The sequence below is a fragment of the Scleropages formosus genome, chromosome 8, assembly GCF_900964775.1.
Source record: "Scleropages formosus chromosome 8, fSclFor1.1, whole genome shotgun sequence".
NCBI lineage: Eukaryota > Metazoa > Chordata > Actinopteri > Osteoglossiformes > Osteoglossidae > Scleropages > Scleropages formosus.
In genome coordinates this window covers 18,667,810-18,688,987 of record NC_041813.1, presented here as the reverse complement: position 1 = coordinate 18,688,987, position 21,178 = coordinate 18,667,810, and the positions used below count along the sequence as shown (strand labels likewise).

General features: G+C 48.7%; 1 protein-coding gene across 2 annotated transcripts; it reads left to right on the top strand.

The window, feature by feature from the left end:
• The first annotated feature begins 568 nt into the window (after positions 1–568).
• On the top strand, positions 569–20,266 carry abcc1 (ATP binding cassette subfamily C member 1 (ABCC1 blood group)). Of its 2 annotated transcripts, XM_018757253.2 has the most exons (31): positions 569–692; positions 3,425–3,601; positions 4,181–4,306; positions 7,799–7,936; positions 8,021–8,146; positions 8,759–8,820; positions 8,933–9,064; positions 9,157–9,396; positions 9,512–9,689; positions 9,780–9,941; positions 10,090–10,182; positions 10,725–10,928; positions 11,213–11,359; positions 11,724–11,811; positions 12,321–12,390; positions 12,567–12,693; positions 12,786–12,962; positions 13,041–13,208; positions 13,333–13,510; positions 14,335–14,389; positions 14,471–14,603; positions 14,697–14,904; positions 15,512–15,822; positions 16,064–16,263; positions 16,359–16,485; positions 16,565–16,666; positions 17,012–17,158; positions 17,315–17,473; positions 17,569–17,735; positions 17,822–18,016; positions 18,225–20,266. In XM_018757253.2, exons 1-31 carry the CDS (start codon positions 651–653, stop codon positions 18,331–18,333), a joined length of 4,548 nt encoding a protein of 1,515 aa, XP_018612769.1. In that variant the 5' UTR covers positions 569–650; the 3' UTR covers positions 18,334–20,266. The 2 variants fall into 2 exon arrangements, with proteins under 2 accessions (XP_018612769.1, XP_018612770.1); XM_018757254.2 differs by lacking the exons at positions 17,315–17,473; positions 17,569–17,735; positions 17,822–18,016; positions 18,225–20,266 and having other exon boundaries at positions 16,605–16,666; positions 17,012–17,093.
• The last annotated feature ends 912 nt before the right edge of the window (positions 20,267–21,178 follow it).

The window sequence follows — 21,178 nt, the reverse complement described above, 5'->3', positions numbered from 1 at the left end:
CTTGTAATTCTGTATCAGCTGTTTCTTTGTCTGTAAATACTGGAGGCACCTAGAACCACAGAAAATTCCTTGTGTGCATCAGCACACTTGCCCAATAAAACTCATTCTGAATGATTAAACACACACACACATTTTCTGAAACCGCTTGTCCTGAGCAGGGTCATGGCGAACCGGAGCCTAACCTGGCAACACAGGGCGCAAGGCTGGAGAGGGGAGGGGACACACCCAGGACGGGACGCCAGTCCGTCGCAAGGCACCCCAAAGGAGGACTCGAACCCCAGACCCACTGGAGAATAGGACCTGGCCAAACCTGCTGCGCCACCATGACCCCTCGCTGAATGATTAAACTCACCTAAAATCATCTTAAAAGCGCGCCTCCATTCGCCGGCCACTGTTGCTCCAGCGCCCCCGTCCGTCGTAACCGTCACGGACACACACACACACACACACACACACACACACACACACACTGATGGTCCAGCGCCCCCTGCTGCGCTTCTCTATTACAGAGACGGGCAGTGTGCTTTTTTTTTAGCGCCCCCTGCCGGTCACCTTGTGCCATCGCGGACACAAATCCCGGGTTACAAAACCCGAGGCAGCGGCCCCGGCTCTTCACATCTCCTCGGTGTCCCGCCGCACAGCTACGGGCTATGGACGAGTTCTGTAGCGTGGACGGTTCCGAGCCTTTCTGGGTGAGTTCCGATGGTTCCCTGCGGCTCGCGAGGGCGAGTTTACGTGCTGTTTGCGTGGGGAAAACACGTCCCGTTGCTCGGCGCCGCGCTAGGAGCAGGCCGCCTGCTGTGTGTATGTTCCGCTGGTTAAACGGGTCCGTCCGCGAGAGTCGTGTAACGAACCCACGGTAGGTTCGCACTGCGCCTTTCTTTGTTGAGTCAAGTATTTTCAAGTCGGGCTTGGAGGAGGTGCTCGTGATGATCATTATCCGAGCTGTGGACGGAGGTTAGTTCTACACCGCAAGCAAAGAAGAAAGTGAAGATCGCGGTGGTTTGTTTCGTGTTTTTGTTTCTGTTTCCCCCCCAACCAAGATGACAGGTCCTGGGGTGGGGGGCTACACGTGGTCGCAGACGCGGTGTTTGGGAAGAACGCGATGCTGTTCAGCATCTCCGATAGGACTGTTAATGATTAATGTGGGAAGCTGGAGTTCGGCGCAGCGGCAGGATCATTATCGAGAGAGCTCTCTGTCTCTCTCACACTCTGTCTCTCTCTCTCACACACACACACACACACACACACACACACACGCACGAGCGTGCGAGAAGACAGCGGTCCGTGGGGTCTTTTTATTCTAAGCTGATGGCGCGTGTCCTTTTATACACGGATACATTGTATCAACTGCTCGGATCACTTAGAATAGTTACTCTTACTGTACCTGTAGCGCTGTCGGTGTGTTACTCTAGAGTGTTCCTTATCCGGTGTGTGTGTGTGTGTGTGGCTCTATTTTACCTCCGTTCCGTTTATTTTGATTTCTTGACTCAGCCGTGTTTCAGTGTGTGTACAGTATGGTGTTGTGAGTGTTGAGACACCCCTACAAAATAGTTACATAAATCAGTGCGAGGGGAACTTAACACCGTCACCGATTCTCATGCCATCTTTAGGGGAAGACTTGGCCTGCGCGCTCCATTATTCACGTGTCTACATTTTAAGCACTTTAAAAAAAGAAAAAAAAGAAAAAATCCAGATGAAACTTTGAATGAAGGTGGTTCTGTTGTGTTGATACTCTGTACTTTTTAAATTACACGTGACTGGTTTGTCCACACACCACATTTCCAGTCCTCATGATTTATTTATTATTTTTAACCGTTTTGTGTGTGTGTGTGTGTGTGTGTGTGTGTGTGTGTATTTTCAGATGACACTAGATTTCTAAAAGTATCCACTTTCGTGCTTATTTTTGCCAATGTTATGGTTCACGCATTTTGTTAATTGAAAACATCAGAATTATTTGTGTCGTCTGGTCTCTTAGCAACAAAAGAGTGTGATTTGTGTGAGGGACTGTGACAGACCCACATTCAGTCACTCGATGCCTATAATAAACACTATATGTTCAATATGCTTCCATTCTACACACTGCTCTTCCCTGTCCTGTTGTTCTTTTATTAAAACAACTTTTTACCCAACAGCAACAACAACTTTTACGGTAGTTGTTAGGAAACGCTGAAACCACGCAACCATGTGGTTCTGAACACTGATTTACAGGAAGAGTCACCCTGACCTTCTTTTCAGTCTTTACCAGTTTCACCTTGGCTGTGTTTTTTCTACTATCCAGACGCATGTTTAATAGAGGTGGTTGTAACTTGATGCAGTGATGCCTTTGTCCCTGCTGATCACAAGCTCAAGCAAAAAACCGAGGGAAGAATAGGCCCAGCTGCAGGAAACCAGTTATTTAAAACTAGCTGTGCTTCAATTGCACTCAAATCCTCCAAAGTATTTAGTTGAAACAAATAACTTGAACGAAGTGTGAGCTGGAGACACTGCCTTGTTGTGAGAACTTTTTTTTTTGGGTTTATCTGAGTTATGCATGAGGGAGCGCAGTGGGTTGGACCGAGTCCTGCTCTCCGGTGGGTCTGGAGTTCGAGTCCTGCTTGGGGTGCCTTGCGATGGACTGGCATCCCGTCCTGGGTGTGTCCCCCTCCCCCTCTGGCCTTATGCCCTGTGTTGCCGAGTTAGGCTCCGGTTTGCGGCAACCCCATACGGGTCAAGCGGTTTCTGATGATGATGACGATGATGAGTTATGCATGGTGGCACAACGAGTAGCACTGCTGTCTCACAGCACCTGGATAGTGCAAGAGGATGTGGGTTCGATCTCTGCTCAGTCTGCGTGGAGTTTGCATGTTCTCCCTGTGTCTGCTTGGGTTTCCTCTGAGTGCTCTGGTTTCCTCCCACAGTCCAAAGACATGCTGTTCAGGTTCCCCCATAGTGTGAGTGACACAGAGAGAGTGTGTTCCACTGATGTATGGATGAGTGACCCAGTGTATCTAGCAGTGTTAAGTCACCATGGTGAATAAGGTGTGTGGGCTGGTAACGCTACATAGAGTTCATTGGAAGTCACTTTGGAGAAACGCATCTGCTAAATAAATAAATGTAATGCATATGATCTATAAACAGTTAATGCACCAGAGATAAATGGTGGTCATCTGGCTGTGTTTCCGATTTGAGTGCCTTGGAACAGTTGTATATTGCACTCTAAATCCAGTGGCTGCTCTTCTCTCCGGAAGGTTGCATCTCTTAACTGCCTAATTTCTATGCTTGGAACTCCTTCGTGGAAAAAGCCTCTATGCAACAACTGTAAACTTTCATCAGGTAGATGATTGTTAATAAAGAACAAAATAAGTCGCTCCCTTTCCTAGAAGACCAGATGATCACACCGCCACTTGATGCTTACTTTACCCATTTGCCCACTGCTTTTCAGGACTGGAACCTCACGTGGCACACTCTGAACCCAGACTTCACCCGATGCTTCCAGAACACGGTTCTCATATGGGTGCCATGTGTCTACCTCTGGCTTTGCATGCCGTTTTACTACTGGTACCTCAAGAATCATGACCGGGGATATATATGTGTGACCCACCTCAACAGAGCCAAAACCGTGAGTATGACCGACCTGTCTGTGCCCGAATGCGTCTTCCTCGGGAGAGCCAGTGAACCTGACCGCTGAAGCAGAAGGCTTGGAGAGCTCTTCTTGAAATCGAGTAGCAGAACAGGGATTTCTCAGTCCTCCTACCTACCATCTCAGGGAAAAATGGGTCCCTGTTCCAGCAGGAAACGTCTCTTGATGTGTTTGAGTGCTCTCCGCTTATTGTCGAACACTTGACACGGGTGTAGACTTTGCTTTATTACTTTAAAGGTTTGGTCAGGGTTTGTACTTTTTCCTGGTGGTTGAGGATTGTCATTTATTTAGCAGACACTTTTCATGTAAGTGACTTGGAGTGTTTTATCCATTTCTACAGTTGGCCAATTTTTAGTTTTGCTTCAGGGTAAGTATCGTAATCACAGGTACTATGAGGTGATGTCTACGAAAGGTATTGACTGTAAGGTATTAACTGTAAATACTACATTTGCCCCCCTCAAAAAAGCACCATGTTACCTCATGTTAGTTATTGAGTGTCTTTAGGATGCATTATGGTTCAGCATGTTATGAAGCCCCACTGCCTCCTCTTTTCTACAGGTTATTGCTTTCTTGCTGTGGATTATCTGCTGGTCAGATGTTTTCTACTCTTTCTGGGAAAGAAGTCAAGGTGCTGTCAAAGCACCTGTGGAGTACATCAGCCCTTTGCTGCTGGGAATTACAATGGTGAGGCTCTCTTCCTTCACACCCCCAGGCCAAAAACACTGGTGCAGACATCACCTTGAGTTACTTGAATTTATCTGCAGTGTATTAAAAAAAAAAAAAAAAAAAATGCGACAAGACTGGATGCCTTCGGTGGGCTCACCACCTGCCGGAGAAACCATAAGGGGCCGGTGCGTTGTGATTTGGGCGGTGGTCGGGGCCGAGTGCCCGGCCGACCCAAACCTCGGGCGCCAACTCTGGTTTTTGGGACTTGGAATGTCACCTCACTGGCGGGGAAGGAGCCTGAGCTGGTGCGGGAAGTTGAGAGATACCGTCTAGATATAGTCGGGCTCACTTCCACTCACAGCTTGGGTTCTGGAACCACTCTACTCGATCGAGGGTGGACTCTCCACTATTCTGGCGTTGCCCAAGGTGAGAGGCGGCGGGCTGGTGTGGGCTTATTAATAGCCCCCCAGTTCAGCCGCCATGTGTTGGAGTCTACCCCGGTGAATGAGAGGGTCATCTCCCTACGCCTTCGGGTCAGGGAACGGTCTCTCACTGTCGTTTGTGCTTATGCGCCTAGCGGCAGTGTAGAGTACCCGGCCTTTTTAGAGTCCCTGGGGGGCGTGCTGGAAAGCGCTCCCACTGGGGACTCTGTCGTTCTACTGGGGGACTTTAACGCCCACGTGGGCAGCGACAGTGATACCTGGAGGGGCGTGATTGGGAGGAACGGCCTCCCTGATCTGAACCCGAGCGGTGAGTTGTTATTGGATTTCTGTGCTAGTCGCGGTTTATCCATAACGAACACCATGTTCATGCATAAGGGTGTCCACCAGTGCACTTGGCACCAGGACACCCTAGGTCGGAGGTCGATGATCGACTTTGTAGTCGTTTCTTCTGACCTTCGGCCATATGTCTTGGACACCCGGGTGAAGAGAGGGGCTGAGCTGTCAACTGATCACCACCTGGTGGTGAGTTGGATTCGATGGCGGGGGAAAAAGCTGGACAGACCTGGCAGGCCCAAACGCATAGTGAGGGTCTGTTGGGAACGTTTGGCGGAGGCCCCTGTCAGAGAGGTCTTCAACTCCCACCTCCGACAGAGCTTCAACCAGGTCCCGAGGGAGGTGGGGGACATTGAGTCTGAATGGACTATGTTCCGCTCCTCCATTGTCGGTGCGGCTGTTCGGAGCTGCGGCCATAAGGTCTCCGGTGCCTGTCGCGGCGGCAATCCCCGAACACGGTGGTGGACACCGGAAGTAAGGGATGCCGTCAAGCTGAAGAAGGAGTTCTATCGGGCCTGGCTGGCTCATGGGACTCCTGAAGCAGCTGACGGGTACCGACGGGCCAAACGGAGCGCGGCTCTGGCAGTCGCCGCGGCAAAAACTCGGGCTTGGGAGGAGTTCGGTGAGGCCATGGAGGAAGACTTTCGGTCGGCCTCAAAGAGATTCTGGCAAACCGTCCGGCGACTCAGAGGGGGGAAGCGGTGTTCCACGAACACTGTTTACAGTGGAAGTGGTGCGCTGCTGACCTCAGCTGAGGATGTTCTCGGGCGGTGGAAGGAGTACTTTGAGGATCTCCTCAATCCCTCCGACACGCCTTCCGTAGAGGAAGCTGAGGCTGGGGACTCGGAGGGGGACTCGTCCATTACCCTGGCTGAAGTTGCTGAGGTAGTCAAAAAACTCCTCGGTGGCAAGGCTCCGGGGGTGGATGAGATCCGCCCCGAGTTTCTCAAGTCTCTGGATGTTGTGGGGCTGTCTTGGCTGACACGCCTCTGCAGCATCGCGTGGAGTTCGGGAACGGTGCCTCTGGACTGGCAGACCGGGGTGGTGGTCCCTCTTTTTAAGAAGGGGGACCGGAGATTGTGTTCCAACTACAGGGGGATCACACTCCTTAGCCTCCCTGGGAAAGTCTATGCCAGGGTACTGGAAAGGAGAATCCGACCGATAGTCGAACCTCGGATTCAGGAGGAGCAATGCGGTTTTCGCCCTGGCCGTGGAACACTGGACCAGCTCTATACCCTCACTAGGGTGTTGGAGGGTTCGTGGGAGTTTGCCCAACCAGTCCATATGTGTTTTGTGGACCTGGAGAAGGCATTCGACCGTGTCCCTCGTGGCATCCTGTGGGGGGTGCTTCGGGATTATGGGGTTCGGGGCTCGTTGCTACGGGCTGTTCGTTCCCTGTATGACCGGAGCAGGAGCTTGGTTCGCATTGCCGGCAGTAAGTCAGACCTGTTCCCGGTGCATGTTGGACTCCGCCAGGGCTGCCCTTTGTCACCGATTCTGTTCATTATTTTTATGGACAGAATTTCTAGGCGCAGTCAGGGAACGGAGGGTGTCTGTTTTGGTGGCCGCGAGATCTCGTCTCTGCTTTTTGCGGACGATGTGGTCCTGTTGGCTTCATCAAGTCAAGACTTGCAGCGTGCACTGGGGAGGTTTGCAGCCGAGTGCGAAGCGGCGGGGATGAGAATCAGCACCTCCAAATCCGAGGCCATGGTTCTCAGTCGGAAAAAGGTGGATTGCTCCCTCCGGGTTAGGGGGGAGTTGCTCCCTCAAGTGGAGGAGTTTAAGTATCTTGGGGTCTTGTTCACGAGTGAGGGAAAAATGGAGCGGCAGGTCGACAGACGGATCGGTGCGGCGTCTGCAGTAATGCGGTCATTGTACCGGTCTGTTGTGGTGAAGAGGGAGCTGAGTCGTAAGGCGAAGCTCTCAATTTACCGGTCGATCTACGTTCCTACCCTCACCTATGGTCATGAACTCTGGATCATGACCGAAAGAATGAGATCGCGGATACAAGCGGCAGAAATGAGTTTCCTCCGCAGAGTGGCTGGGCGCACCCTTAGGGATAGGGTGAGGAGCTCAGTCACCCGGGAGGAGCTCGGAGTAGAGCCGCTGCTCCTCCGCATCGAGAGGAGCCAGTTGAGGTGGCTCGGGCATCTGTTCCGGATGCCTCCTGGACGCCTCCCTGGGGAGGTGCTCCGGGCTTGTCCCACTGGGAGGAGGCCTCGGGGCAGACCCAGGACACGTTGGAGAGACTATGTCTCCCGGCTGGCCTGGGAACGCCTTGGGGTTCCCCCAGAGGAACTGGAGGAGGTGTGCGGGGAGAGGGAGGTCTGGAGTACTCTGCTCGGACTGCTGCCCCCGCGACCCGGCCCCGGATAAAAGCGGAGGAAGATGGATGGATGGATGGAAGACTGGATGCTTTATTCAAAAATGTTGTGGTTACTTTGGTATAAAATGTAGTACAATTGTACACTGAGAGTAACCCTTTGAGTGTTCCATGTTATGCGCAATCCGTTCGAACCTCCTCCGAGTTCCATACTTGTAGTTACTCAGTAACTGCTTGGTATGTGGTGTACCTCACATAGCTTTAAATCCACTTATTTCAAAGAAAAGCTCAGGTCTGGTTAAGCATGTTGCTCATGGATACGGAACAAAATGGACCTGCTAGGGAGCTGAACGGGCAGTTCTTGGCATAAGTGTTTCCTTGAGTGATCATTAACCACTTCCTGTTTTTCAGGTGCTGGCAGGGCTCCTCACCCAGTATGAGCGGCTCAAGGGGGCCCAGTCCTCGGGCATCATGCTCATTTTCTGGCTGGTGGCTCTACTCTGTGCCACCGTGTCCTTTCGATCAAAGATCCTGCAGGCAGTCAATGAGGTGGGAGATCACTGTACGGTTGACCCATTTCACTTGGTCCTTTTTCTCGTCCCTGATGTGACCTCCACTGTACTTGTTGTCCAGGATGCCACTGTGGACAGGTTTCGCTTCACCACCTTCTACATGTACTGGGTCCTTGTGTTGGTGGAGCTAGGACTGAACTGCTTCTCCGATCAACCCCCTTTCTTCTCCAAAGCCGTGAATGACCCCGTAAGTATGACCGTGACTTCTTGTGTCCTTCGTGGTCACGGGTTGTCATCTGCGCGTCCTTCCGTTCTGTGCATTTACCTCCCTTCCTAGCAAGGTGCAAGAAATAATGTAAAGTTAACACCAACTTTGGTTTCCTGTTTTTCAGTTCTTAGAAAATCAGCAGTAAACCACAGCTAGACTGACTGGTATACAATCCAGTTACACAGTTATACTACCAGAAATCATAACAAGGATTTTTTTTTTTCTCTCTCTAAGTACTTTAAGAAAAACTATTTAAGACATTGATTTCAAATGGGGACCTAAAGGACAAAGTGTATGAGATGTGCAGCTCAGGAAGGTGCAGTGTAGACTTGTGGAGCAAGATGCCATCTAATTGTTCCTTTGCATGCAGAGAATGCCTCATAGACACACCTTTGACCTACATTAACATGGTAAATTACTGATAAAACTGACTGACTGTAAGGCATTTAGAAGCTTCCATTATGAGATTTATACATGGAACAAGTGTCACCTGTTCTTGTTCCCAAAATGCACTGGGAGTACATTTGTTTGCGAAAATGCCCATGAATGAAAATATCGGTCTGTGTTCAGCTGTTTTTGCTTAAATCTCAGAATCCCTGCCCAGAGGCTGGGGCATCCTTTCTGTCCAACATCACCTTCTGGTGGATCACTGGGTAAGGATTATGGAAGATGCGGAGGGGAGGGGGGGGGGGGTGTTGGTTGTTGTTCATCGTTTTCAGCCTTACTTGCCTGTGTGAGGTTCACAGCGCCTCGGTCTCTCAACAGGATGATGCTATATGGCTTTAAGACACCCCTGGAGGAGAAAGATCTATGGTCCCTCAGGGAAGTGGACAAGTCCAGCACGATCGTCCCACAACTGATGCGACAATGGAGCAATGAGTGGCACAAGGCCCAGAGGTAAACATCTCTTATGCCTTTAGGATCACTTCCTATCAGATGTCAGGATCCAATGGGAGCAGACTGACACCTCAGTGCTCCCTCTTTCCCAGGCCCCTGGAGAAAGCCCTCTACTCCCCAAAGCGCTCCCTGAGGAGCGGTGGACGGGGCGAGAACAAGGACACAAAGCTGCCAGAGGAGTCGGAAATTCTGCTTCAAAAGTCATCAAAGAGAAGACGTGAACCATCGCTTCTCCTCGCCCTCTGTCTGACCTATGGCCCCTACTTCCTCATCAGCACATTATACAAAATCATCCATGACATCCTCATATTTGTGGGACCTGAGATCCTAAGGTATGACCCAGTCTCTCTTTCCAGAGCTCTATCTCGAGCTGTTTCAATAAGCTTATCTGAGGTAGACTTTCAAACCCTATAAGGTGGAGCTAAGCAAGACTTTCCTCTTCCCCAGGCTACTGATCAGATTTGTGAATGACTCCAACGCCCCGATTTGGCAGGGTTACTTCTACACGGCCCTTCTCTTCATCTGTGCATGCGTGCAAACATTCATCCTGCAGAAGTACTTCCACGTGTGCTTCGTGACTGGAATGAGGGTTCGCACTGGCGTTGCGGGTGCTGTGTACAGGAAGGTAAGTAGAATTATGGGGAAGAGAAGAACTTGGTGCTGATCGATTTGCCTCTGAACCCAAAAGGCCTGAGTTTCAGTATGCGTTCCACAGGCCATGGTCATCACAAACGCTGCCCGTCGCACTTCCACAGTGGGCGAAATCGTCAACCTGATGTCAGTCGACGCTCAGCGCTTCATGGACCTTATCACATACATCAACATGCTCTGGTCTGCCCCTCTGCAGGTTGTCCTTGCACTCTACTTCCTATGGCAGGTGTGTCCCGGTCACAGAAACCCTAAAGATGCTTCCTGGAGCAGCTTTGGTGGCACAGCACAGATGTCCCCAGATAAATGCGTAATCCTTTCTTGACCTTCGTATGAACGTGTAGTCCTTGGTAGCTAACTGGCGCCTTTCTTCACAGAATCTTGGCGCATCGGTTTTGGCTGGGGTGGCGGTAATGGTTCTGATGGTGCCGGTGAATGCAGTCATCGCCACAAAGACTAAAACCTACCAGGTGCGCTCTTTGCCAGTTTGCATCTCTTCATTTTCTCCTATCTCTCGATGCAAGTTTGGACGATTCATTGCTTGTAGTACAGATCATTGATGTACACGTGGAGCAGTCACACAGGACCCCTCCGACCCCGGCAGATCATTTCCGATCTGACGCTGAGGTGGCGGTTGCTAAGAAACGTAACGGTTTGGGTGCTTTCCTTTCTAGTCTGCTTCTTGTGCCCATCTTCCAGCCTTTTAATTTCTGGCCCTCAGGATGTCAGCAATGAACAGCTGCATCCTAGTGACAGCTGTTGCAATTAATGCGTCGCTAGAAATTCACAATTTCCGTAACAGATCTTCTAGAAATTATTGTACCTGAACATCCTTGGATCAAAAATATGCTGTTGCTTAGCTGATGGTTTTTTTTTTTTTTATTTTTTATCCAGATCTCTTTAGTTAATTGATCAAGATTTGACAACAAGGTTGTCTGTGTGACTTTGTTCCATGCCCACTCACTTGGATACCAACTGATTAATTGCCATTATTGATGTCCCCATGAAACAGGTTGCTCAGATGAAGGACAAGGACAGCAGGATTAAGCTGATGCACGAGGTACTGAACGGGATCAAGGTGCTGAAGTTGTACGCCTGGGAGCTGGCCTTCAAGGACAAAGTGTCGGCGATCCGCGAGAGCGAGCTGCGTGTGCTGAAGAAGAGCGCCTACCTGGCGGCCGTGTCCACGTTCACATGGGTGTGCGCACCCTTCCTGGTGAGTCGGATGCATGCAAATCTGGCTATCCCGTTAGAAGGTATAGAGCACTGTGCAGTTATGACGTCCAAAGCGATCAGGATTATTTGTAACTTGAAACTGGCAATCAAAGGCACAGGCAGCAAAGCGAGGGACAGCTGGTAGCATAGTGGTTGAAGCGGTTGAAGGTTCAAGTCTTTCTTCCAGCTGTTGTACCCTTGAGCAAGGTACTTTGGAGAAAAACATCAGCTAAATGAATAAATGTAGATCGGTATTTATTCCCATTGACCTGCCCCCTGCACTAGGTGGCGCTCTCTACCTTTGGAGTCTATGTGATGGTGGATGAGAAGAATGTCCTGGATGCTCAGAAGGCCTTTGTGTCCCTGGCCCTCTTCAACATCCTGCGCTTCCCCCTCAACATGCTTCCTATGGTCATCAGCAGCGTTGTACAGGTAGGTGGATGTGTATAGCCCCCCCCCCCCCCCCCCCGCTCCCTAGGTGGTGCTTCCTGCCTTTGCTTTAAGATGTGACATTTTTAATATTAACTTGTGCAATAATTTTGCATGTATTCTTTTACTCAAATGTAGTATGTCAGTGAATAAGATTAAAACTGTTTTGAATTCTGAAATCCCGGGATGGTACGTTTCTTGGTTACTTGTCTAGGGTGAATTTTACTATTGAGTTTCTAGAATGATGTGCTTAAAGTGAATTATGCCTTTATACAGCACGGTAATTTTTACTGTATTGGTTAAGGGTAAGTATGGGGGAGTAGGTTTGGATGCCATATATTTCACACCTGCCCTTGCTGTGTCCCAGGCCAGTGTGTCCATGAAGCGCCTGCGCGTGTTCCTGTCCCACGAGGAGCTGGTGGAGGACAGCGTGGACCGCAGGGCTGCCACAGGCTGTGAGTAACCAGCCGCGCCTGGGTGCGGCAATTCTGTGGTTCCTTAACTACCCACGCAGCATTGTTATCACAACTTGCACAGACTGAGCTCTCCAGGCACTGTAGACTTATCTGTTTTCATTACGAAATAATCCACAAATAATGCTGGAATAAATTTCGTTAATTTGGCTGATGCTTCTCTCCAATTGTAAGTAGTTTATTTGTCCATTTGGATTGCAGGGTAATTTCTTCTAGAGCAATACATGCCACCTGGTGCCCCAACAAATCCTGTAGCATTACGTTTTTAGAAGCGTATGGCACGTACAGTTGCGTTTGTATTTATCATTTAGGTAGTTTTTATAAAAAGGCCAAAGTGATGCACTAAAAGAACTGGAGGGAATAAATGTGGTGCAGGGTTTCATGTGACATGGCCTTTGGTGTTGGATCTGAGCTCTAGTTAATGCACGTATGCTTGAGGGCAACTGCTATCCGGCTTCTCATTTCAACCTTCTCCACTGTTTGTGGTCCAGCTTCTGAAAGCATTGTGGTCACTGATGGCACCTTCAGCTGGTCCAACGATGATCCTCCATCTCTGAAGAGGTCAGGGCGATTTATATCCTAATTTTTCATCTTGTAAGCATGTGTGAGCAGTGAGTAAATGTTGCTTGACGTGGCGCGTGTGGCAATGTTCGCTACTAAAATATTCCCAATTCAAACTTTTAGTGAGGTGGGATCCATAATCTCTTACTCCATGGTTACTTCCCCTTTGTCTGCAGGATTAACATCCGCATACCTGATGGGATGCTGGTGGCTGTGGTGGGCCATGTGGGGTCTGGGAAGTCCTCTCTCCTCTCAGCCTTGCTGGGGGAGATGCAGAAGCAGGAGGGCTCTGTGTCCATCAAGGTTTGTGGGGACTGTCCCTTTCATACCTCTGCCATGTCACTTGGGTGCCTTTGTTGCCATTAATTTGAACCTCCTCACCTCCTTGTTGCCAGGGCTCGGTGGCCTACATGCCCCAGCAGGCCTGGATCCAGAACAAGACCCTCCAGGACAACATTCTCTTTGGGCGTGAGTTGAAGGAGAGCTGGTATCGGGAGGTGGTGGAGGCCTGCGCCCTCTTGCCCGACCTGGAGATGCTGTCTGCTGGAGATAAAACGGAGATTGGCGAGAAGGTCAGGCTGCGGGTCACCACCTTTTGTGTTGACCAAAACTTCAACTTTACAGGTACTAATGTTGGTGATTGTGTCCAGGGTGTGAACCTGTCTGGAGGGCAGAAGCAGCGGGTGGGCCTGGCACGGGCCTTGTACTGCGACTGCTCCCTCTATCTGCTGGATGACCCCCTGTCTGCTGTGGATGCTCATGTAGGGAAGCACATCTTCGACAAGGTCGTCGGACCCCAGGGCATCCTGAAGAACAGGGTGGGAGTGGTTTGTTTTCTTCTTTCCCCTGTTGAGTTGCCGGGAGCATGCAGAGACGAAAGGGGGTGTAGTGGTTAAGCAACATTACAGGGACTGAGCTCGTTGCATGTGTGTTCGGGTATAGACTCGCATCCTGGTGACCCACGGCCTGAGCTACTTGCCGCAGGCCGATCTCATCCTGGTGATGGTGGACGGTGAGATCACAGAGATGGGCTCCTATATGGAGCTGCTGGGCCGGCAGGGCGCCTTTGCCGAATTCCTGCGGACGTATGCCAACTCTGAACAGCAGGAGGACCGCTCAGGTGAGCGAGATCATGTTCACGATGGTTTCGTATGCCAGTATGCTGTCCATTTTGAAAACATGAAGACTGCTGACTATAGCTGACCGCAGTTGCAGTAACACTTAAGCTGTTTTTTGTTCTTCAGGATGGAAGTTCTCATCCTGCAGTTTTTCATTGTTAATCTTTTGTTTCTGTTCTCATCTTGCTTTTCTCTTTGCTGTTCTGAAGAAGGGCGTGAGCAGGAGGATATGGAGGATAAAGGGGAAGCGACAGGTTTGAGGTCCTTTAGAAACCGAGTCTGCGTACTAGGAATCGTATGCACCTATAGGTGGCACAGGAGGCTTCTGGCAACCATATCTGGTCTTGGGCAGCAGGGACTGGACACAGATCTCCATAGACCCCACCTTTCATAGATCCTGACCCACTGAGACCTCTCATAGAGTTCCGTGTTAGAACCTCAACCTGAACTAGCTGAAGTGTTAGATGGAAATCCCTCCTGGACCATCAGTGAAGGCTTTCAAATAGCTGATGGAATCTCATGGTTTGAGGTTTAAACTGGCATAGCACCACCTAGTAGGTGTTAATTGAGTTTGTGTGGAAGGGAGGGCATTTTTTTTCAGTTGTAAGGACAATGGGAGTTGGACTGTTAACCCTGTTGAAATGCCCTTTGTTTCTGATGAATGTAATGAAGGAATAAGCCAGAAAATGGAAATTGTATTTGGCTTGAGTGCAGATTTCACTTTGTTCTGCGTTTTACTGTGATTACGGTAAAATCAAAAGTTGTGTGAACTGTATAATGCACGTGTTTGACGGTGTATCCAGTCGGCTCATGTCTCATCTTACAGCTGGGAGTCTCTCCCGGAGAGACCTGGACAATGGGGGACCAGCTGCACTGCTGCAGTGAGTTCCCCTCTCTCTCTGACACACACACATACATGCTAGTGGGCCTCTGCATGATGAATCCTCTCTTGAACCTGACAGACCAGACTCCGGCACAGCAACCCAGCCTGATGGACCCCTTCAGGGAGCAGACGGCGGCAAGTCCCCGGGGAAACAGGAGAATCGCCCCCAGGCTGGCAAACTGACAGAAGCAGATAAGGCCAAGACTGGAATGGTGCGTGACCACATACTGCCAGGTTAGAACCCCCCTCCCCCCAAGTGTACAGGGAGCCAGTGATCTCCACCTTCCTGTGTGCCATGTTTCCAGGTGAAGCCTGCTGTCTTCTGGGAGTACATGAAGGCTATTGGCCTTGGCCTCTCGTTCTTCAGCATCTTCCTCTTCCTTTGTCACCACGTGGCCTCTCTGATCTCCAACTACTGGTTGAGCCTGTGGACAGATGACCCTGTGATCAACGGCACGCAGCTCTACACGCATATGCGTCTAGGAGTGTATGGGGCACTCGGGGTGACACAGGGTAAGGAACCGCTTTCATTGCGATAAATGCGCATAAAACTGCAGTGCTTTGGGATGCTCTGTTCAGCATTGCCATACTTTATATAGTCTTGTGTTAAATGTTAGATTAAATGTCTACTCATTTACTTTTAACTGCATTTTCTTCGCTCCTGTTTTTTAAAACCGTGCTGAACAGATTCAACGTAGGTATCGGTGTAATAATTAACGACAATGAAGAACCTAAGTAAGCGTGTAGGACCACTTTAATTCACTTCACTTCTTTAGGTTTTCTTCATCGTTGGTGATCGGTGATGAGATGAGAAATATTTCACAGGTTTATGGGATAAATCAGTTACCAATGAACAGGTGTTCCAAGACCGTTTTTGGTAATTTTTAAATCAGTTTTTAATGCCTTCCAAAACCTCTGGAAAGCAAATCAAGGGACACTTGCTGACTTCTGCTGGTTTCACCATGCTGCTAAAACTTAATTTGGACATTTGAACAAAATTTCAACTGCTCTCTGCTCCTAGTTCATAAGATGAACAACCTGTGTGCGGTATATTTCAGTAAACCAACATACAAAACACGGCATGAACATCTCAGATTTTCATTAATTTGCTTTCCTCTAGGGGTCGCTGTGTTCAGCTACTCCATTTCAGTCTCCATCGGGGGTGTGATGGCTTCCCGATACTTACACGAGACCATGCTCTACAATGTCCTGCGCTCACCCATGTCCTTCTTCGAGCGCACGCCCACCGGAAACCTGGTGAACCGCTTCGCCAAGGAGATGGACACCATCGACACAATTATCCCGAGCATCATCAAGATGTTCATGGGCTCTATGTTCAACGTGGTCAGCACATGTGCAATCATCCTCGTGGCCACACCCCTCATAGCAGTTGTCATCCCACCACTCGGCCTGCTGTACTTCTTTGTGCAGGTTATTATATTTTAGAGAAACTATTCCAAGATTTCTGTGATTTATAGCTTGAGAAAATTGAGGAACTCCCTTTAAGCTACAGTATGGCCTTTATTGCTAATATTATAACACAGTACTTAGTTTTGTGAGAACACGCCAAAGAGGGCTGTTGAACGCCTTTGACGTTTCATTCATGTGGAAATGGGACACCGACCTGCTCATAGTGCACTCTAAAGGCCTGTTCATGGATTGTTTTCTTCAGCGCTTCTATGTGGCCACCTCACGTCAGCTGAAGCGTCTCGAGTCGGTGAGCCGCTCACCCATGTTGTCCCACTTCACCGAGACCTTGCTTGGCACCAGCGTGATCCGTGCCTTCGGCGAACAGGAGCGCTTCATCAGCGAATGCAACAGACATATTGACCACAACCAGAAGGCTTACTTCCCAAGCATTGTGGCCAACAGGTGAGGAAATGGTAGCATGGGAATACGGTGTGGTACTGCACCGTTTGCCTCGAGGTGGGTGGTACACGGACCACTTGCCTGACGTGTGTCCCCAGGTGGCTGGCTGTGCGGCTGGAGTTTGTGGGCAGCTGCATCGTGATGTTTGCTGCGCTGTTTGCCGTCGTGTCCAGGGACAGCCTGAGCCCTGGCATCGTGGGACTGTCGATATCCTACGCCCTACAGGTGTGGTCTCTAAGCCTTTACTCTAGCACCGCAAGAGTTGTGAGCTGCCTCTCGCATGACTCTTCCTGTTGTGGGGCAGGTTACTGCCTCCCTCAACTGGCTGGTACGCATGACTTCAGAGGTGGAGACCAACGTCGTTGCTGTGGAGAGGGTGAAGGAGTACGGAGACACGGACAAAGAGGTGATTGCACACTTGACTCACAAGCTAGTCTCAGTCCAGCCTTTAGCTTAATAGTTGGGTTAAAAATTGTGGTGTTTTCCAGCAATATTTACTTTGCCTGTAAGTTGCAGTGCCTGTACATTGTGGTTTTGTTTTCATTTAAATACAGCACAAAATTTAAGATTGGTTTAGGAACAGTGCGCTATAAAGTTGCACCAGTGGCCTCCTTGTCTAGATTCCGCCCCTGTCTCCATCTAATGTTCCATCTAAATTGAACTAGCATTCCAGTGAGTTATATTTTCCAGCACCACATTCATTTTGTCACATCAATATGCTTTGGTGACTGTTTTTAGTGTCTCTTCCCAGGCTGAGTGGCAGGTGGAGCCATCCCGCATGCCCCAGGGTTGGCCAACCAATGGCTACATTGAGATCCGAAACTTCAGCCTGCGCTACAGGGATGACTTGGAACTGGCCCTTAAAGATGTCAATGTCACCATTGAAGGTGGTGAGAAGGTGGGGAAACTCCCAGTTTATGGTTGAGGTTGCAGTTTTCTATCTGTTCTGGGTTCATGTTAATAGCTTGTGAGTTGGCATTTCTTGAGGATTCAGAACAACTAATGTAAAGTGCCTTTCTGGGGTGTTTTTTTCCTGTTTGGTTTTCTCTTATAGGTGGGGATTGTGGGAAGGACAGGAGCTGGCAAATCCTCCCTCACTCTGGGGCTGTTCCGCATCATTGAGGCCTCTGAGGGATCAGTCTGGATCGATGGCGTGGACATCGCCATCCTCGGTCTCCATGAGCTCCGCTCCCGCATCACCATCATTCCTCAGGTACCTGTCAGGCCAACCCTGGTTTCTATGTTCGCCTATCAAGTGCTGAGCAATGTAAGTAATTTGTCTTTCTAACTTTTTTTCCCCTGTCCTAGGATCCAGTGCTGTTCTCTGGGACGCTGCGCATGAACCTTGATCCTTTCAACTGCTACTCTGATGAAGACCTATGGCAAGCCCTGGAGCTTGCCCACCTCAAGAACTTTGTGTCTGGGCTGCCTGATAAACTGAACCACGAATGTTCAGAGGGAGGCGAGAACCTCAGGTAGAGCCTGGCTGGCTTGTCGGCTACTCCTTTCCTCATTTGTCTTTGGTATTTTGACTCGCTGTCCTGTTCTTCTTGTCCCAAAGCCTGGGTCAGCGGCAGCTGCTGTGTCTGGCACGTGCTCTCCTGAGGAAGACCAAAGTTCTGGTCCTGGATGAAGCCACAGCCGCTGTGGACCTGGAGACCGACAACTTGATCCAGTCAACCATCCGTAGCCAGTTCAAGGACTGCACCGTCCTGACCATTGCACACCGTCTCAACACCATCATGGACTACACCAGGTAAGAAACGGCAATAAACCAGTCTGACTTGTGGAAAGAACAGGTGGGGCAGGAAACAAGGGACAGTTGCAAACACTGTCAGATGTGGGGAAGAGCTAATTTCAGCACAAAACCGTGTAATTGTTTAAGTACATGTTGCATGTAATCCTTAGAGTCCTTGCGTTTCAGCCGTCTTTCCAAACAAGTGGTTGCACTGTGCCTGTTACAGGGTGCTCGTCTTGGACCGAGGCCAGATGGCAGAGTTTGACTCGCCGTCTAACCTCATTGCCAAAAAAGGAATTTTCTACCGGATGGCCAAAGACTCCAGCTTGGTGTGACTTTGGAGAGGAATGTGGCACTACCCCGAGAAGATGCTGTATTGCTTTGGGTTTGGTTGATGGATTAGGGTTAGGGTCACACCTGCCCCTGCACCCTTAACTTCATCCACTTCTCTGTACCAGAGTATGCTGTCCATTGTTGACCGCCTTTGTCCACTCTTGCATTCTCATTCCATCTACTTCCTGGAGTTCCATGTTTCTCCTGGGTTTTCTAGGATTTTTTTTGCATTTCTGTAACGGCTCACATGATCATGTGTTTCATATTCAAGTAGGGGTGTTCTAGATATCCTCTTTTTCTCATCACGCTCATTCTGATTTATGAGTACTTTGCATTTCGGTTTGATTTTGAGAAGTCAAGGGTCAGCCACCCAAGCATCATATCACTGCTTGCAAAATCACACTGCCATGATAACAGCCAGAATGTTTAAAAAAAAAAAATTAAAAAAAAAAAAGTCTGACGGAGCAAGTTTTCAACAGGGTGCCAGGTGGCACGACTGCTAACTAGTTAAAGCTGATCTCCAGCCAATAAATAATTTTAAACTTCTACGGTGTTTAAACATAGAATGCCAATTTTTTTTTTTGAAGTTGCCTACCTGGCTCTTGAAGGTGGTCCTGGTGGTTAAAAGTGATCAGGAAGCCATAGCTTAGATGTATTACCTCATTGCTGGAAGACATTGCTTGATTGATTTTTAGGCATTTTTATTTTTTTGCTTTATTTTGTTATCAGAATCTTGCGCAAATACTTTGTGAATCCTTTCAAAGAGTCAAATGTGCTGGGTTGCAAGGTTCACATCAAGGTTTATTTGACAACATGAGTTTACTGGCTTTAAATTATTTTGAATATTGCAGCAAAACAAAGTCAGGTTTTCTATTAATATAAATGTGCGCCTTTTTAAACAATCAAGCTTGCAAGGCAAATTTTGATGTGGTTTGCCACCTAAATGCCCAAAGAATCTGCAATGTGTAAAGATGGTGTTTGAGATGTGACACGTCTTGAAGCTGCGTCTCTGCTAGGGTTTAGTTTGACATCTCCAGCCGGTGTTTGACAGGTCAGCTCCGCAGGGTTGTGACGGACTTCGCAGGGTTAATGACAATGGCACAGGTCCTGAAGCTCACAAGAGCGGCTCCTGCTTTGTGTGTATGAAATCTGAAAAGGCTTCCAATGCTGCACAGTGCACAATTTTGACCCATCCTTTTTTCTTCTTTTTTGAAATGCGAAAATGTAGTCCTGATCAAACACTGCCCGAGTCACCTCTCTCTAATAAACTCTGAACATTCTCCACCCCCCCAACAGTGTACTTTTTGGTTGGTGTTGCACAGTGCCCATACGCAGTTGCTCGTCATTAGCCTCCTCCAGCCGCTAACTGTGACCAGATTTTGGGATCCGAGTCACTGAAACGGCAGCCTTGGGAGGTTTGCATGCTGACGTCAGGCAGCGACACAGCTGTGGGGCCATTGAGGTTTTTGGTGCACTTTCGGGTGGAGAATCCAAACCCATCTTAAGAGGTTCCCATCTCTCTTTCCCCCCCCCGACTGAAGTTGGCAGTTCCGTGAGTGCAAACTGCTTGAGTCTTGACAGAAGCTGTCATGGCATATGTAGCATTGGCAGACTTTTCCTGTCTGCACCAAGTAAAAGCCCATCAATGTTGGGTTTTTTTTTTTTTTTTTTTTTTTTTTTTTTCTTTCTTTCTTCCCCTCTCCCTCTAACCAGCATATACTTGTGCCATTTGTTCGTCAAACTTGACTGCACCTCGCCTCAGGTGACCGCTTGATTGTGCATCCAGTGACTACAGGGGCATTTCTGAGCGCACACTCTGGAAAGCACTTGCTTTTTTCCTTCTGACGACACAATGCAAGAAACAACCCATCGAGACGTGGGCCGAGATTGTACAGTTTCTAATATTTATAACATTGTGTATTTGTTTACATTTAATAGCTGACTATGCTGTATTTCAGAATTTGAAAATCTTATTTTGAATCATTGAAATAAAAGTATATGACTTCAATTTGCTTGTATTTTTTTTATTTTTTTTTTTTTTTTTTGTTCTCCCTGCAGAATGTTAGTCCCTCCTTGGTTTTGTTGAAACCAAATAGTTGCAGTACAGTAATGACGGAAAATCTTTTCCTCACTTGGGACTGTTGTGAGTGGTTCTGGGCTCAGCTACTGCTTGCCTCTGCTCATACCTGTAACTTTTTAGGGCTGCATCCAGTTTTTCGGTCTCATGCAATATGTTCCAGTACACTGAATATGCAAAGATCAGTAAGTTTTTAGAAACGTGTGACTTCATATTCTCCTTTAAATGCATTCACAAGTGTGGGTATTTGTTTTAACTGAACCCCCCCTGCAAAAAAAAAAAAAAAAAACTGCCCTGTAACAGTAAAGGCACCTTTTTCTCCCATTCAGTCTGCAGCCTTACTGTATCCATTGCATTGTTTGTTACTGAAAATATTGACGTGAGCTTGCGCGGACCTGCACTTAATGGTGGCCGTTAAGTGGCAGCTTCAGGCGCAGTAGTTGTCAATGACTACCCCATGGGCCAAGGGATGACCGTATGTAATAAGGGAATGTTGGGAGACGTTGAGTGGGGATGATGAAGACGCAGGCTAACCAAAGCATATCATTTCAGGTTTTGTTTACTTATACCACAGCCTCTGGGTTCAAATGAACCCGGCTTTATAGCCTTCACCCCAGTTTGCGATAGGCATTCCTTAAGCATTTTGTTGAACGCACCAGTGACCATGACCATAAGATGGGAATTATGAAGCCTTGATGCGCCTTTATTGTAAAGTAGACTGTAGCTGGAAATGGTTGCATGCCTTTGTCAGATGAGTCTAACACTGACCC

Coding starts and splice junctions, on each gene's coding strand:
- abcc1 (XM_018757253.2), top strand. CDS start 651: ATGGACGAGTTCTGTAGCGTGGACGGTTCCGAGCCTTTCTGG. Junction 9,397..9,511: donor GTGGGACCTGAGATCCTAAG/GTATGACCCAGT, acceptor CCTCTTCCCCAG/GCTACTGATCAGATTTGTGA. Junction 13,209..13,332: donor AGGGCATCCTGAAGAACAGG/GTGGGAGTGGTT, acceptor GTTCGGGTATAG/ACTCGCATCCTGGTGACCCA.